We start from the raw sequence: 17,219 nt of genomic DNA, 5'->3' as shown, positions 1-17,219 counted from the left end.
CTTGAAAACCTCCAGAGATGAGGAAGGAAGGAAGGAAGGAAGGAAGGAAAGAAGGAAGGAAGGAAGGAAAGAGGGAAGGAAGGATAGCAGAATAACAGGGTTGGAAGGGACCTTGTAGGTCATCTAGTCCAACCCCCTGCTCAAGTGGGAGACCCTATGTCATTTATGACAAGTGGTCGTCCCATCTCTTCTTGAAAACCTCAAGACATGAAGGAAGGAAGGAAGGAAAGAGGGAAGGAGAGCAGAATAACAGAGTTGGAAGGGACCTTGGAGGTCATCTAGTCCAACCCCCTGCTCAAGCAGGAGACCCTACACCATTTCTGACCAATGGCAGTCCTGTCTCTTCTTGAAAGCCTCCAGGGATGAAGCTCCCACAAGATGTTTCACTTCTCATCCAAGAAACTTCTCCGGCTCCAACTGGAACCAAGGTGGGCGATGATTTTTCAACGCCGTTGTAACTTCCCATGGTCGCTTTATAAAGTTTGTAAGTCGAGGACTCGCGGTTAGAGCACCCCGTTGGAAATTCCCCTCTGGATTTTTTGCACCTTATAGCAAACACGGCGATGTGGTTTTGGGGCTTCGCAGTGTATAAATCTTTTTTTTTTTTTTTAAATTGCTCTTTTTCTCAAGAGAAGAAAAATACATTTTTTTTGACCTGTAGGATTGAGATCCTTCTGTTTCTATGCCGCTATTCTATCCGACGGAGGGAGAGGGGGGGGGGAAATAGGCAGTAGAGAGAGATTATTTCACACACACACAAACAATGGGGGGGGGGTCTTTGGCTTCCTATACGAAAACCCCCGAATTAAAAGAAGGGAGGCGGGAGGGAGGGCTTCGACATCGTCCTGATGGTCGGGTGCCCCTTCACCGCTTTCTCCCATTCCTTCCCGTTGATCGGCTCCACCGTGATTTTGGTGATGGTCCCTTCATCCAGGCAGTGGGGCGCGATTCCTGCGGGGGCGGGGGGGGGGGGAGAGAGAGAGAGACCGCAGTTGTTGCAGAATAATAGAATTGGAAGAGCAACGAAGAGCCAAGGTGGCACAGTGGTTAAATGCAGCACTGCAGGCTACTGCTAGATCAGCAGTTCAGCGGTTCAAATCTCACTGGCTCAGGGTTGACTCAGCCTTCCATCCTTCCGAGGTGGGTAAAATGAGGACCCAGATTGTTGGGGGCAATATGCTGACTCTCTGTAAACCGCTTAGAGAGGCCTGAAAGGCCTATGAAGCGGTATATAAGTCTATTGCTAAGTCTATTGCTAAACGAAGACCATGGGGGGGGGGGGGCTGGAGGCAAGACCATACGAAGAATGGTTGCTGGAATTGGGGAGGTCTAGTTTAATGAAAAGATGGACAAAGGGAGGGGGGGGCATAGAATAGAATAACAGAATTGGAAGGGACCTTGGAGGTCTTCTAGTCCAACCCCCTGCCTAGGCAGGAAACCCTACACCACTTCAGACAAATGGCTATCCAACATCTTCTTAAAGACTTCCAGTGTTGGAGCATTCACAACTTCTGGAGGCAACTTCTGTTCCACTGATTAATTGTTCTCACTGTTAGGAAATTCCTCCTTAGTTCTAAGTTGCTTCTCTCCTTGATTAGTTTCCACCCATTGCTTCTTGTACTGCCCTCAGGTGCTTTGGGGAATAGCTTGACTCCCTCTTCTTTGGGGCAACCCCTGGGGCAACCCCTGAGATATTGGAAGACTTCCATCATGTCTCCCCTAGTCCTTCTTTTCATTAAACTAGACATACCCAGTTCCTGCAACCGTTCTTCGTATTTTTAGCCTCCTAATCTTCTTTCTTGCTCTTCTCTGCACTCTTTCTAGAGTTTCAGCATCTTTTTTACATCGTGGCGACCAAAACTGGATTCAGGATTCCAAGTGTGGCCTTACCAAGGTGTTGTGGCCCAGCAGGAACCGTCGGAGCTGCAAACAGACTCCGACAGCGAGGGGCTCTATGAGTTGGCTCTGGATGATGTGGAGGACCCTGGGCAGGATTCAGACTCCGAGCAGGGACCAGAGAGGCTGGTTGGCGACCAGGAGGCGCCTGAGGCATGGAACAGCGGTGAAAGCCAAAGGGAGTTTGTCCCTGACGTCAGGCCCTGGATCAGTGGGGAGGAGCTAAGGGAGTTGGACCCGGATGCCAGGCAAAGGCGGGCAGATAAGCGCTGAGAGCAACTACGCAGATACAGAAGATAATTGGACCCAGGTGGTTGTAATTAGGCTCCTCCCAAGAGAGTATATAAGTAGAGACTTTGGGAGGAGGCTGTTTGCAGGATTCCACTAAGATACCAACGCTGGAGAAGCTCTCGTGTGTATTTCTTATCTTGGAAGTCTGGATTGCTGCCAAGGTGTTGTTGGTGTGTTGGGGTTCAGAACACCAAGGCATTACAAAAGTGGTAGATAACACTTCATGAGATCTTGATCATGATAGTAGTCTTCCAATATTAGAGGGGCTGCCCCATAGAAGAGGGGGTCAAGTTATTCTCCAAAGCAGGGCAAGAAGCAATGGGTGGAAACTACTCAAGGAGACAAGCAACCTGGAGTTAAAGAGAGAAATTCCTGACTGTGAGGACAATTAACCAGTGGAACAGCTTGCCACCAGAAGCTGTGGGCTCTCAAGCACTGGAAGTTTTTAAGAAGAGACTGGACAGCCATTTGTCTGAAATGGTTGTTCCTAATAAATGACTGGATTTCCTTTGAAACTTGGCTTGAGGCTCCTAAGTTAATTAGGGCTTCTTTCGGAAACCTAACAGAGAGTCAGATCTAACCTCAGTTAGTCCAAATTTTCTGTCGCGAAGCAAGACGTTTGTTAAGCAAGATTCCCCCCCCCCATTTCACCACCTTCCTTCCCACGGTTGTTAAGTGAATCACTGCAATTGTTAAGTGAGTCACACGGTTGTTAAGTGAATCTGGCCTCCCCATGGACTTTGCTTGCCAGAACGTCGCAAAAACCGATCACGTGACCTCGGGACACTGCAAACCGCCACAAATATAAGTCAGTGGCCAAGCGTCTGAATTTTGATCACGGGGACGGTGATCGGTGCCGTTGTAAACGCTGAACGGTCACTAAATGAACCGTTGTTAAGTCGAGGACTGCCTGTACACCCGTCACAAGTCTACCCATGGAACAGAAGGAGTGTGACTGCAGGCTCTTAAAAAGAAAATTATGCTGTTTTTTTTTTTTTGCCAAAAAAAAAAAACTTTTCACAGGTATGAAATATGCCAAGATTCGCTGTGCAACAACTTCCAGCTGTAGCCTAGAGGTTCAATTTACATCTGTTGCAGTCCCAGAAAATTAAAATTGAGAAGAACCAGGCCTGCAGCCATCTTTTCTTGTGGATCTTTGGCCTGCCACACTTTCTATTATTCTACTACGCATTTTTCTATTGTGGGAAAATGGGAGGGCGGAAATGTAGGGAGTTAGATGATAGGTAGCCATAACAACATTCTTTCTAGAAAACCAAGGTCATCATCCTTTGTCTCTGCACCTCTGCACCTGACCGGAACTGGATGGGTGGAAGCTGCCAGCATGGCAGTGGGAGATGGGACCATGGGATGGACTTGTGGGTGTGGGGATGGCAAGATCTTGAACTTTCAACTGGGTGGGGAAAACCGGGAAGCTTTCAGATCTGGGTTTTCCCAGATGGGCCAACGTGGCTCTCCTCATCAATTGGGACTTTTGAGGAATCCTTTGCCTCGGACTCTGATTTAATTTTGGATGCTATTTGTCACCCTGATGCCAGGGTTATATGAGAAAGAGGATGGATTCATTTCTGGGAGAGAACGGCTGGATTCAAACGAGCTACCCCTACCCTCTATCCACAAAAATCGTATCCTACCGTAACCGTCCGGATTGGAACGCGGGGTATAAAAACTCTGGACGCCGCACGTCTTACAAAAGGTGTGTTGGGCGGCATGAGTGTTGAAGGTGTACGTGGTGAGATGGTCCGCACCCTGGAGAGGAGGAAGAAGAAGAAGAAGAATAGAGCTGGAAAGGACCTTGGAGGTCTTCTAGTCCAGCCCCCCGCTCAAGCAGGAGAACCTATATACCATTTCAGATAGGTGGCTGTCCAATCTCTTCTTTAAAAACCTCCAGGGAAAGGAAGGAAGGAAGGAAGGAAGGAAGGAAGGAAGGAAGGAAGGAAGGAAGGAAGGAATAACAGAACTGGAAGGGACCTTGGAGGTCTTCTAGTCCAGCCCCGCCCCCCTGCTCAAGTAGGAGACCCTGTACCGTTTCAGACAAACGGCTGTCCAATCTCTTTTTGAAAACCTCCATTGACGGAGCAGCCACCACTTCTGGTGGCAAGCAGTTCCACCGCTTCATTGTCCTCGCTGTTAGGAAGTTTCTCCTTAATTCTAGCTCTCTTCTCTCCTTGATGAGTTTCCATCTGCTGCTTCTTGCCCTGCCCCTCTGGTGCTTTGGAGAATAGCTTGACCCCTTTTCCTTCTCTGTGGCAGCCCCTCAAATACTGGAATGCTGCTATCATGTCCTCCCTAGTTCTTATTTTATCTAGACTTGCCAAACACTGATGGTGTTACCTAGTTGGGTTATGAAACGTCTGCAAAAAAAAAAAATCCAAACTCAGAGAACCCCACAGTCCTCCTCCTTCTCTTCCTCCTCCTCTCCTCTTCCTCCTCCTCCCTACAAACCCCTCTCCCTTCTAGCAATGATGACGTTCCCTAGTTGGGTCATGAAACATCTGCAAGAAAACCACCCAGCTCAGGGAGCACCCTACAGTCCTCCTCCTCCTCCTCCTCCTCCTCCATCCCTTCTCTTCCTCCTCTTCCACTCTGCCACCCTCCTTCCCTCCCACCGTAGCACTGATGATGTTACCTAGTTGGGTCATGAAATGTTTGCAACAAAACAACTCAAGCTCGGAGTGCGTCAAGGACCCCACAGTTCTCCTCCTCTCCACAACTCTCCCTCTCTTCTAGCCCTGATAATATTATCTAGCTGGGTCAATAAAATGTCTGCAAGAAAACCCCCCAGCTCAGAGAGTACCAAGGACCCCGTAAATACAAAGTCACTAAGTGTGGTTCCCCACTAAACTTTTTGCAGAGTTGCTCAGTGGAGAATGATGGTGTCAGGCCTGCAATTATATTCCTTTTAGAATTTTGGCCTGCCACACACTTTCTCTTATTTCATTGTGCTGTTTCTTTAGTATAGTTGATGGGAGGGGGGATAGACAGGAGTAGGATTGCGGAATGTGTTGTTTTCATTCTTTACTAGAAGCCAAGGTCGTCTTTTGTCTCCGCACTTTTACACCTGACCAGAAGCAGCTGGGTGGAGAAGAAGATTGGACCACGTGATGGATTGTGGGCGTGGGGACAAGATCATGAACTTTGAACTGGGTGGGATTCTGATGTCATTTCCAGAATTGGGATTAACACAGATGTGCTAAGATGTCTGCTTTATTAAATTGAGCCGAGGTGGTGCAGTGGTTAGAGTGCAGCACTGCAGGCTACTTCAGCTGACTGCAGTTCTGCAGTTCGGCTGTTCAAATCTCACCGGCTCAGGGTTGACTCAGCCTTCCATCCTTACGAGGTGGGTAAAAATGAGGACCCGGATTGTTGGGGGCGATATGCTGACTCTGTAAACCGCTTAGAGAGGGCTGAAAGCCTTATGAAGCAGTATATAAGTCTAACTGCTATTGCTATTGGTAAATTGGAACTTTAAGGATCGTTTTGCCTTGGACTCTGATTTAATTCTACATGATACTTGGAACGCTGACAGATGGTTTCTCAAGCAAGCAGCTTGTCCACATTTTCTCAAAATGCCAAGGGGATAAGCCAGGGGTGAAATTCAGCAGGTTCTGACAGGTTCTGGACAACCAGTAGCGGAAGTTTTGAGTAGTTCGGAGAACCAGCAAATACCACCTCCAGCTGGCCACAGAGTGTGGCGGGAATGGGGATTTTGCAGTATCCTTCCCCTGCCACGCCCACCAAGCCACGCCCACAGAACTGGTAGTAAAAAAAAATTGGATTTCACCACTGGAATAAGCCCACAGGAGCCCAGGCAACATCTCCCTGCCCTCTTCTTACCTTCAACAACTTGAAGTGGGAAGCGGGCACAATGAAATGCCTGTTTTGTTTCTTCACACAGATGCTGCAACTGGAGAAGGAGAAGGGGAGGAGGAGGAGGAAGAGGAGGAGAAGAAATATGAATTGGGGAGAGAGACTCTCTCAACAAAAGGCCCAGACATAGACTGGACTACTGCAACGTGCTCTACATGGGGCAGCCCTTGAAGAGTATTCGGAGACTTCAGCTTGTCCAGAATGCAGCCGCGCGAGCGATCGTGGGTGTATCTCGGTTCACCCACGTAACACCTATCCTCCGCGAGCTGCACTGGCTGCCTATTGGTCTCCAGATACGCTTCAAGGCGCTAGTCGTCACTTATAAAGCCCTTCATGGTATTGGACCTGGGTACCTGAGAGACCGCCTGCTGCCAATTACCTCCACTAGACCAATTAGATCCCACAGATTAGGCCTCCTCCGAATCCCATCCGCCAGCCAGTGTCGACTGGCGACTACCCGGAGGAGGGCCTTCTCTGTGGCTGCTCCGACCCTCTGGAACGAACTCCCCGTGGAGATTCGAACCCTCACCACCCTCCAGGCCTTCCGCAAAGCCCTCAAAACCTGGTTGTTCCGACAGGCCTGGGGCTAAAGAGCTGTTGCCCCCATCTCGAATGGTATGACTGTTGTGAGTTTTAAATTATATATTGTTATGCTGTGGTTTTTTAAATCTTTTGTCTGTATCCCCCTCCCCGGTTCGAGTTGTGAACCGCCCTGAGTCCCCTTCGGGGGAAAAGGGCGGCATATAAATATAATAAACTGAACTGAACTGAACAGACATGTAGGCTGAGCCTGCAAGTGGGGAAAAAAAGCAAGTTTTTAAAAAAAAGTTTTTATTGTTTTTATTAAAGAAAAACACACAAAAAATTAATCTTTCATTACATCTTGTAGAAAGCGTATCCATTGGTACATTTCGTGCGTTTCTACCACAATCATTGCATATATTTCATTCAGTTTGAGTTGTACATTTTAGAATTTATATATTTTACTATCACTAGACCACAATTTTCATTTAATTAGGGTTTTAAGGACACAACCACTTACTGGCATTTCCCCCCCCCCCCAGTCTCAATGAATCTGCCATAACTTTACATCCTTATAACATATTCTAAAAGAAAGTCGATTAAAAGGATATCTAACATTCCCTCTCCCTTTTGGAAAAAAAAAAAGGAAGTTTTTGTAGCCCTTTTTGGCTTTGAGGAAAAAAACACATTATTTTCCTTTGCTTCGAACGGCTGACATCCTGCCACAAAACCTTAAATATTATTAAACAACAATATTGTCAGCCTCTGTTTTGCTGCTTGCTTTTCGGCTGCCATTGAAACGGGGAGGGAGGGCATGGTATTTGGGTGAGGGAAGTAATCTGTACAGGAGGACTGTTAATTGGGAGTTTTTCTCACCATGTACTGCACATCTGGCAAGGAGGGGAGTTTCCCGCCAAGGCCAACTGTCCGGCATACCAACCTGATGATGATTTTTGAAGATGTCTCCCACCTGACAGCTGTGGAGATATTGGATTGGACTATGGGCTGGGGTTACCCGTGGCACGACAAAACCGCGCCCGACTAAGCCGCGCCCGATTAAACCGCGTCGCTGACGTCATCAACAGGGCGACAAGAGCGAGCGCGGAGAAAGAAGGGCGCTTTAAATAGCGCTTTGAAAGCAAGCCGATTCAACTTAAGGTAAGGGTTAGGGTTAGGGTTAGGGTTAGGGTTAGGGTTAGGTTAAGGGTTAGGGTTAGGTTTAGGTTAAGGGTTAGGATTAGGATTAGGTTAAGGGTTAGGGTTAGGGTTAGGGTTAGGTTAAGGTTTAGATTAAGTTTAGGGTTAGGTTTAGGGTTAGGTTAAGGGTTAGGGTTAGGTTAAGGGTTAGGTTTAGGGTTAGGTTTAGGTTTAGGATTAGGATTAGGTTTAGGGTTAGCTTTAGGGTTAGGTTAAGGGTGAGGGTTAGGTTTAGGGTTAGGTTAAGGGTTAGGGTTAGGGTTAGGTTTAGGGTTAGGTTTAGGATTAGGTTTAGGATTAGATTTAGGGGGGTTAGGTTTAGGTTTAGGGGTTAATTTTAGGTTTAGCGTTTACAGCGTGCTTCTGTCTCCGCGCTGTTGTCGCCCTGTTGATGACGTCAGCTACGCGGTTTAGTCGAGCGCGGTTTAGTCGAGCGCGGTTTTGTGGTGGAACCGGGGTTACCAAGGGGAGGGGAATGGGTCATGTATTGATATCTAATGCTTTGCGTGCCCTTTTGCTCAGATCCAGCTTTGCTTAGCTTCTATTTACTTATAATCAGTAAAAGTACTCTTAATTCTGCAAAAATGGAGTTGAGTGGTTTCTTTCTTGGTTAATAAGGGAAGCAGCCTTGACAAATATCTGGCTACGTTGGGTGCTTGGGAAGAACCTGACAGGTCGACAAAAATACTAGCCAACACAGTAGCAACAGTAGAGGTCTTTAATTTCTAGGTTCAACCCTATCTCAAGACCTACAATGGACATCTAATGTCAAAAACGTCATCCAAAAAGCACAACGAAGAATGTTCTTCCTGCGCCAAATTCAGGAAGCTCACACTTCCCAAAGAGCTGCTGATCCAGTTCTACAGAGGGATGATTGAGTCTGTCCTCTGCACCTCCGTAACTGTCTGGTTTGGCTCTGCAACCCAACAAGAGCCGAGGTGGCGCAGTGGTTAGAGTGCTGTACTGCAGGCCACTTCAGCTGACTGTTATCTGCAGTTCGGCTGTTCAAATCTCACCGGCTCAAGGTTGACTCAGCCTTCCATCCTTCCGAGGTGGGTAAAATGAGGACCCAGACTGTTGTTGGGGGCAATATGCTGACTCTGTAAACCGCTTAGAGAGGGCTGAAAGCCCTATGAAGCGGTATATAAATCTAACTGCTATTGCTATCTATCTATCTATCTATCTATCTATCTATCTATCTATCTATCTATCTATCTATCATCTATCTAATCTATCTATCTATCTATCTATCTATCTATCTATCTATCTATCTATCATCTATCTATCTGGGTGAAATGAGGACCCAGACTGTGGGGGCAATATGCTGACTCTGTAAACCGCTTAGAGAGGGCTGAAAGCCCTATGAAGCGGTATATAAGTCTAACTGCTATTGCTAAGACAGACAGAGACTTCAGAGGAGAATCAGAACTGCAGGAAAAAAATAATTACTACCATAATAATAATTACTGCGATGAAGCCTTTGAACATGATCAAATGTCCACATCTGCCTATCTCAGGTGCTTGGGGAGCACTCAGCAGGTGGATAAATGTGCCAAATCTAGTGTAAATATCTGGCTGACTGTGCAACCGATAATAACAATAATAATAATCCCACAATATCGGGAGCACCATTTGGACACCATTGGCATTGACAAAAAAAACCTCAGTCAATTGCAAAAGGCAGCTTTGCTTGAAACGGCTTACATCCTGTGATGTGATCTTTCTTATAAAATATTCACATCTCAGGCGCTTAGGGAGCACTCAACAGGTGGACAAATGTGGTTCCACCACAAATGCGCGCACAACAAAAGCGTGCCTGACTAAACCGCGGTGTCTAAAGCGTGGTGACAAAACCGTGCGACGAAGGAGCGACTAATTAGCCCTAAAGCGCGCCGACAGAAGCGCGCCGACAGAAGCGCGCTGTAACATAACCCTAAACCTAACCCTAAACCTTACCCTAAACCTAACCCTAACCCTAACCCTAAACCTAACCCTAAACCTAACTGTAAATCTTACCTTAAATTAAATCGCGCTTCTGTCGGCGCGCTGTTGTCGGCGCGCTGTTGTCGGCGCGCTGTTGTCGGCGCGCTGTTGTCGGCGCGCTTTTGACATCGCGGTTTTAGTGCCGCGGTGTTGTCAGCGCGCTTATGACGTTCGCGCTTTTGTCGGGTCACGACAAATGTGTCAAATCTAGTCTAAATTATCTGGCTGATTGTGCAACCAATAATAATCATCCTAAAGCATCTGGAGAACCACTTGAACACTATCGGCATTGACAAAATCACCGTCAGTCAATTGCGGAAGGCAGCTTTACTCGAAACAGCTTACATCCTGCAACGTGATCTTTAATGTTATGGAATATTCACATCTGCCTTTCCTTGGGAAGGCCTTGAGAAGCACTCAACAGATGGACAAATGCGTCAGACCTAGCCTAAATATCCGTCTGACTGTACGGCGAAGGATAACATGTCCTTTCCATCTGCCCCAGGGAGAAAAGTATCTGGTGATACTTACTTGCAGTCAAAGACATGAAGGTTATCAGAGGCCCAAACTTCGAATCGGACGGCTCCGCAGTGACAGCCTCCCGTGTGCTTCACCAGTCCTTGGTACTCACTAAAGAGAGAGAGATACATTCCCGATCATTTCCAGAACCAAGGAATTATAAAACAGGCAGTCCTCGACTTACAGCCAAAACGGCGCCCCAAATCTCCGTGGCTAAGCGAGACAAGTTGTTCGTTGTGCGTTTCGTCCCATTTGACCATCGTTCTCGCCACAAGTTAAGGCAACCACTGCAGTTGTTAAGTGAGTCCCATGGTCGTTAAGGGATTCTGGCTTCCTCGTTGTCTTTGCTCGTTACAACAGTGGGATCGCGTGATCCTGGGACACTGTGACCGTCATAAATACGAGTCACGTGCCAAGCAACTGAATTCTGATCACGTGACCATGGGAATGCTGCAAAGGTCATAAGTGTGAAAAATGGCCCTAAGTCACTTTTTCCAGTGCCGTTGCAACTTCAAACGGTCACTAAGTGAATGGCCGTAAGTCGAGGACTACCTGTGCAGCCACTAGTGGGTAGAAGAATGGAATAGGTAAAGGTAAATGTTCCCTTCGCACATCTGTGCTAGTCGTTCCCGACTCTAGGGGGCGGTGCTCATCTCCGTTTCAAAGACGAAGAGCCAGCGCTGTCTGAAGACGTCTCTGTGGTCATGTGGCCGGCATGACTCAACGCCCCCGAAGGCGTACGGAGCGCTGTTCCCTTCCCACCAAAGGTGGCTCCTATTTTTCTACCTGCATTTTTTACGTGCTTTCAAACTGTTAGGTTGGCAGAAGCTGGGACAAGTCACGGGAGCTCACTCCGTTATGCGTCGCTAGGGATTCGAACCGCCAAACTGCCGACCTTTCTGATCGACAAGCTCAGCGTCTTAGCCCCTGAGCTGCCGTGTCCCTAAGAATGGAAGACACAGCTGGAATTCTGGAGAGTTAACCTTTTGCTTTCCTTTGACCTGTTCTATTTACACCAGTGGTGTCTCATCTTGACGGCTTTAAGACCTGTGGACTGCAAGTCCCAGAATTCCCCAGCCAGGCTCCCTGGGGAATTCTGGGAGCTGAAGTCCCCAGGCTGAGATAAGACACCCCTGCTTTACACCAAAGGCACCCCCTTTTCCTCCAACTCTTCGGTTCCTCAGCACGCCCACCCTGCAGGGTAGCACCCCACCAGACGTATGGACTTCCCCACCATTAACCTCCGTCTGCCCCATGGACACCTAGGCACACGGCCCTCTTCCTGAATCCATGGGTGCAAAATCTAATCCATTACCTCTTCCCAATCCAGAGCTCTGGAGAAAACCTCTGGGGTGTGGGGTGGGTTAAGGGTCCCAGGCCTAGACCCAAAGGGGCTCTAGAAGTGAAAGGAAGACCCCCACCCCTGATTCAGGAAAACCAACCCTCTTAAAAGCAAGCCCCCTCCCCAAATTTCTCTTCCAACATTTTCTTTGTGGATTCAGAATGTGCAATTAGGGTGCAATTAGAAACAATTCCCAAGCGTAGTTCAGTTCTTCCAAACTTCCGGGTATAAGCCAGGCATTAGGGATCCCCTTTCTCATTGTAAGGGGGGTACCCCAAAGACTTTAAAGGACCCCCAAGTAGCCCTCCCTCCCCACCAAGAGAGAGGGTCCAGGCTGACCAGGACAGGGGCTTCCTAATACCAGATGGGAGAAAACCCCAGGCTAACTCGGGGTTCTGCCTTAAGGGGGAGTGGGATGGTTCGGGGTTAAATGGGGTGGGAGGGGTCTCGCCGCCGCAGCAGTGGAGAGATGCACCTTCCTATCCCGCTGCAGCTCTGAACATATCCCCCCCCCCAAAAAATTCATTGATTGGAAAGTCAAAAATAAAGTGGAGGGGGGAGGGGCTTCCCTTGGTTCATGAATCCAGAAAGGGATTCACTCGATTGGCAGGTCACAAAAAGGGGGTTTGCTCGATTGGCAGGTGGAAAGAAAAGGGGGTTCGCTTAATTGACAGGTGGAAAGATAAGGGGGTTCCTTTGATTGGCAGGTGAAAAGAAAAGGGGTTCCTTTAGATTGGCAGGTCAAAAGAAAAGGGGGGTTCACTTGATTGGCAGGTGGAAAGAAAAGGGGGTTCGCTTGATTGGCAGGTGGAAAGGGGGTTCCTTTGATTGGCAGGTGAAAATAAAGGGGGTTCCTTTGATTGGCAGGTCAAAAGAAAAGGGGATCCTTTGATTGGCAGGTCAAAATAAAAGGGGGGTTCGCTTGATTGGCAGGTGGAAAGAAAAGGGGATTCGCTTGATTGGCAGGTGGAAAGGGGGTTCGCTTGATTGGCAGGTCAAAAGAAAAGGGGGTTCCTTTGATTGGCAGGTGGAAAGAAAAGGGGGATCCTTTGATTGGCAGGTGGAAAGAAAAAGGGGTTCGCTTGATTGGCAGGTGGAAAGGGGGTTCGCTTGATTGGCAGGTCAAAAGAAAAGGGGGTTCCTTTGATTGGCAGGTCAAAAGAAAAGGGGATCCTTTGATTGGCAGGTCAAAAGAAAAGGGGGGTTCGCTTGATTGGCAGGTGGAAAGAAAAGGGGATTCGCTTGATTGGCAGGTGGAAAGGGGGTTCGCTTGATTGGCAGGTCAAAAGAAAAGGGGGTTCCTTTGATTGGCAGGTGGAAAGAAAAGGGGGATCCTTTGATTGGCAGGTGGAAAGAAAAGGGGGTTCGCTTGATTGGCAGGTGGAAAGGGGGTTCGCTTGATTGGCAGGTCAAAAGAAAAGGGGGTTCCTTTGATTGGCAGGTGGAAAGAAAAGGGGGTTCGCTTGATTGGCAGGTGGAAAGGGGCTTCTCTTGATTGGCAGGTCAAAAGAAAAGGGGGTTCCTTTGATTGGCAGGTCAAAAGAAAAGGGGATCCTTTGATTGGCAGGTCAAAAGAAAAGGGGGGTTCGCTTGATTGGCAGGTGGAAAGAAAAGGGGATTCGCTTGATTGGCAGGTGGAAAGGGGGTTCGCTTGATTGGCAGGTCAAAAGAAAAGGGGGTTCCTTTGATTGGCAGGTGGAAAGAAAAGGGGGTTCCTTTGATTGGCAGGGGAAAGAAAAGGGGGGTTCGCTTGATTGGCAGGTGGAAAGAAAAGGGGATTCACTTGATTGGCAGGTGGAAAGGGGGTTCGCTTGATTGGCAGGTCAAAAGAAAAGGGGGTTCCTTTGATTGGCAGGTGGAAAGAAAAGGGGGATTCGCTTGATTGGCAGGTGGAAAGAAAAGGGGATTCGCTTGATTGGCAGGTGGAAAGGGGGTTCCTTTGATTGGCAGGTCAAAAGAAAAGGGGGTTCCTTTGATTGGCAGGTCAAAAGAAAAGGGGGATCCTTTGATTGGCAGGTGGAAAGAAAAGGGGGATCCTTTGATTGGCAGGTGGAAAGAAAAGGGGGATCCTTTGATTGGCAGGTGGAAAGAAAAGGGGGTTCCCAGGTCCGCAAAGGGCCGGGGGTCGCTGCGCGAGGGGGGCAGGGGGCGTCGGGGGGGTGTCCTGGCCTTCCTCCCCCCCACTCACAAGGCGTCGAGCAGGAGCTTGGCGGCCTCCTCGCAGCTGACCCGCTGCCGCTGCTGGAACTGCAGCCACCGCTCCCGCTGGGCGCCCAGGGCCAGGCCGGGGGGCTCCTCCGCCGCCGACGCCCCCGAGAGCCCCTGGGCCGCCGGGGCCTGCTTGGACGGAGCCCGGGCGCCGCTGCGGGAGCCCCGCTGGCTGGCCGGGGGCGGCGGCGGCGGAGGGACCGGGGGCGTCCGCCTGCGGGCCGGGGACTTCCGCGCCTTCCCCATCCTGGCCGGCCGCTCCTGCGCTGCGCTGCGCTGCCCGGCCGGCCGCTGGAGGGCGCGCCTGCGCCGAGGAAGAGGAGGAGGGAGGAGGAGGAGGGAGGAGGGGAGCAAACTCCGGGAAGGGGGAGGAGAGCAATCTGGGGAAGGGAGGAGGAGCAGGAGGAGGGGAAGGGAGAGAGGAGGGGTGGGTGGAAGGAAGGAGGAGGAGGAGGAACGAAGGGAGGGGGAGGAGGGGGAGGAAGAAGGAAGGGAGGGGGAGGAGGGAAAGAAAGGAGGGGAGCAATCTGGGGAAAGAGAGGGAGGAGGGGAGAGTGGAAGGGGGAAGGGGGAGGAGAGCAACCTGGGGAAGGGGGAGGGGAGAGGAGTAGGGTAAGGGAGAGAGGAGGGGAGGGTGGAAGGAAAGGGGAGGAGGAAGAAGGGAGGGGAGGGACGGGGAGGCGGGAAAGGAAGGAAGGGAGGGGGTGGGTAGGAGGGGAGCAAGCTGCAGGGAAAGGTAGGAGGGGAGGGGGAAGGGAGGAGAAGGGGGGAGGGAGGACAAGGAGGGAAAGGAAGGGAGGGGGTAGGAGGGGAGGAGGGGAGCAACCTGGGGAAGGAGTGGGAGGAAGAGGAGGGAAGGGGAAGGTGGAAGGAAGGGGGAGGGGATCAATCTCCGGAAAGGGGAGGGAGGAAGAAGAGGGAAAGGAAGGAAGGTAGATTTGGGGGGGGAGAGGAAGGAAGGAGGAGGGAAAGGAAGGGAAGAAGGGAGGGTGGAAGGAAGGAGGAGGAGGAAGAGGAGGAGGGAAAGAAAGGAAGGAAGATAGATAGATCTAGGGGGAGGGAGGGGGCTAAGGGGAGGAGGAGGGAGGGGTGGAGGGGAGCAACCTGCAGGGAGGGGCAAGGAAAGGAAAGGCGGAGAGGAGGAGGAGGAAGAGGAAGAGAAGCAGAGAGGCGTTCTTCTCTGTGCTCTTTCTAGAGTCTCAACATCTTTATGACCCTTTTTCACAGATATGACCTTTGAGGCATCCCCATAATCACGTGATCAAAATTCAAACGTTTGCCCACGGGTTCACATTCATGACGGTCGCAGAGCCCCGGAGTGTCACGTGATCCCCTTTTGCAACCTTCCGAGAAGCAAAGTCAACGAGGTAGCCGGATTCACTTAACAACCCAAATTACTAACTTATCAACTGCAGTGATTCGCTTAACAACTGTGCCAAGAAATGTCGTAAAAAGGTGCAAAACTCACTTAACAAATTCTCACTCAACAACATAAATTTTGGGCTCAACTGTTGCACCACAAAGGAGCCACAAATTTCTGCCGCTAAGTGAGACAGTTCTGAAGTGAGTTTTGCTCCATTTTACGACCTTTCTTCTTATGGTTGTTAAGTGAATCACACAGTTGTTCAATGAATCTGGCTCCCCCATTGTTGGTCCGAAGCTCGCAAAAGGGGATCCCTTGACCGCAGGAGCCTACAACCGTCATAAATATGAGTCAGTTGCCAAGCATCTGAATTTTGATCGTGGGGTCATAAGTGTGAATAATAGCCATAAGTCACTCTTTTCAGCGCCTTCGTGACTTTGGTCACTAAACCAACTGTTTTTCAGTTGAGGGGGACCTGGTTGCCAAATGCCCAAATTGTGATTGTGTCACGGTTCCCACCAGATCGGTAGACTTCCAAAAACAGATCCACCTCTAAACTCCACCTCTAACATTATTAACCGCCTTCAGAAGTTGAAGAAGAAGTTGAACTGGATTCTTTAGTCAAGTTCCAGGTTCCATAAACAGCAGCCGTGACTCGGTCGTAAATCATGGCTGACTCATGCCAATTTTTAAAAATAAACGATCATGACGCAGACATGAAAAGGATGTTTCCTGTACTGGACCGGATGACCTCCGCAAGAATGGCGGTTTGTGAGAAGAACGCTCGTCACCGTACAGGTTGGGAAGAGGCCTTCATCCTACAGTGGATAGACAACGGCTAGATCCGTGACGGCGAACCTATGGCACGCGGAGCCACAGATGGCACGCGGAGTCATTTCTGAGGGCACATGAGGTGTTGCCCTGTCAGCTCCAGCGCGCTACCTGACTTACGGCCTTGATTTTCGGCTGTTTTTCGCGAAAAATCACCCAACATGCAAACCGGAAGGCTGTTCCCGAACTTCCGGTTTGCGCATTGGGTGTTTTTTTGCCCTCCGGGTAAGCCTCCTGAAGGCGATAAACCACTCAACGCACAAACCGGAAGTTCGGGAACGGACTTCCGGTTTGTATGTTGGCTGGTTTTTCGCCCTCCGGAGGTTTCAAGGAAGCCTCCTGAGGCCTCCGAACGGCAAAAAAATCACCCAACGCAGAAACCGGAAGTTCAGGAACGGACTTCCGGTTTGTGCGTTGGGCTGTTTCTTGCCTTCCGGAGGCTTCAGGGAAGCTTTCTGAAGGCTTCGCCATCACTGGGCTAGATGTCGGAGTTCCAAGTAATACATCTGGAGCAAGAAAAACTCCGAGGTGGGTAGATTCCTCAAAGGATAGCTTTATTGGAAATATATTGGCACAAATCTGGTGAAAAAACCGTCTGTGACGTTTTCCGCGGTAGTTAAAAGAGAAAGTTTTTCCACAACCCGAAAGAATCAGTCACATGCTCCAATCAAGACGCTGTCTGGTTGTCTGGTGGCCTCACTCCTCCTCCCACGGTCCAGGTGTGAGAATGTCCTTGGTTCTCAAGAGAAAGTATTTTGTTTTGACTCCAGTCGGGTCAGCTTCAGGGTTGATACTAGAATGATGAATTTGGGATGAGGTCACGTAATGGGGACCGGAATCCAGAATCTTCCAAAGCTGAAAAGTCTCGTGAAAAGGACTAGGGGAGACATGACAGCATCTTCCAATATTCTTTTTTTCTAAATTAAATTCAGAATAGAGCTGGAAGGGACCTTGGAGGTCTTGTAGTCCAACTCCCTGCACAAGAAACAGGAGACCCTATTGCACCCTATATACCAGTGGTGGGTTTCAAAAATTTTTCGAACCTACTCTGTGGGTGTGGCCTCCTTTGTGGGAGTGGCTTGCCGGCCATGTGTTTTCTCTTTCTCTTTCTCTCTCTCTCTCTCTCTCTCCTTCCTTTTGTCTCTCTGTCCCTTTTTCCTTTTTTTCTTTCATCTCTCT

The 17,219-nt window shown here is 49.4% G+C and overlaps 1 protein-coding gene across 1 annotated transcript; it reads right to left on the bottom strand.

Moving 5' to 3' along the window:
• Nucleotides 1-619: 619 nt before the first annotated feature.
• Nucleotides 620-14,160, bottom strand: CENPV (centromere protein V). The gene is made up of 5 exons (XM_032217075.1): nt 13,827-14,160; nt 10,309-10,407; nt 6,043-6,112; nt 3,840-3,954; nt 620-951 (listed from the first exon to the last, which is right to left on the bottom strand). The coding sequence occupies exons 1-5, from the start codon at nt 14,090-14,092 to the stop codon at nt 806-808; spliced, it is 696 nt and encodes a 231-aa protein (XP_032072966.1). The 5' UTR covers nt 14,093-14,160; the 3' UTR covers nt 620-805.
• Between the last annotated feature and the right edge of the window lie 3,059 nt (nt 14,161-17,219).

This window comes from Thamnophis elegans, chromosome 4, assembly GCF_009769535.1.
Source record: "Thamnophis elegans isolate rThaEle1 chromosome 4, rThaEle1.pri, whole genome shotgun sequence".
Classification (NCBI taxonomy): Eukaryota; Metazoa; Chordata; class Lepidosauria; order Squamata; family Colubridae; genus Thamnophis; species Thamnophis elegans.
Note: the sequence above shows the minus strand (reverse complement) of the source record. Positions and strands in the feature narration are given on the sequence as shown.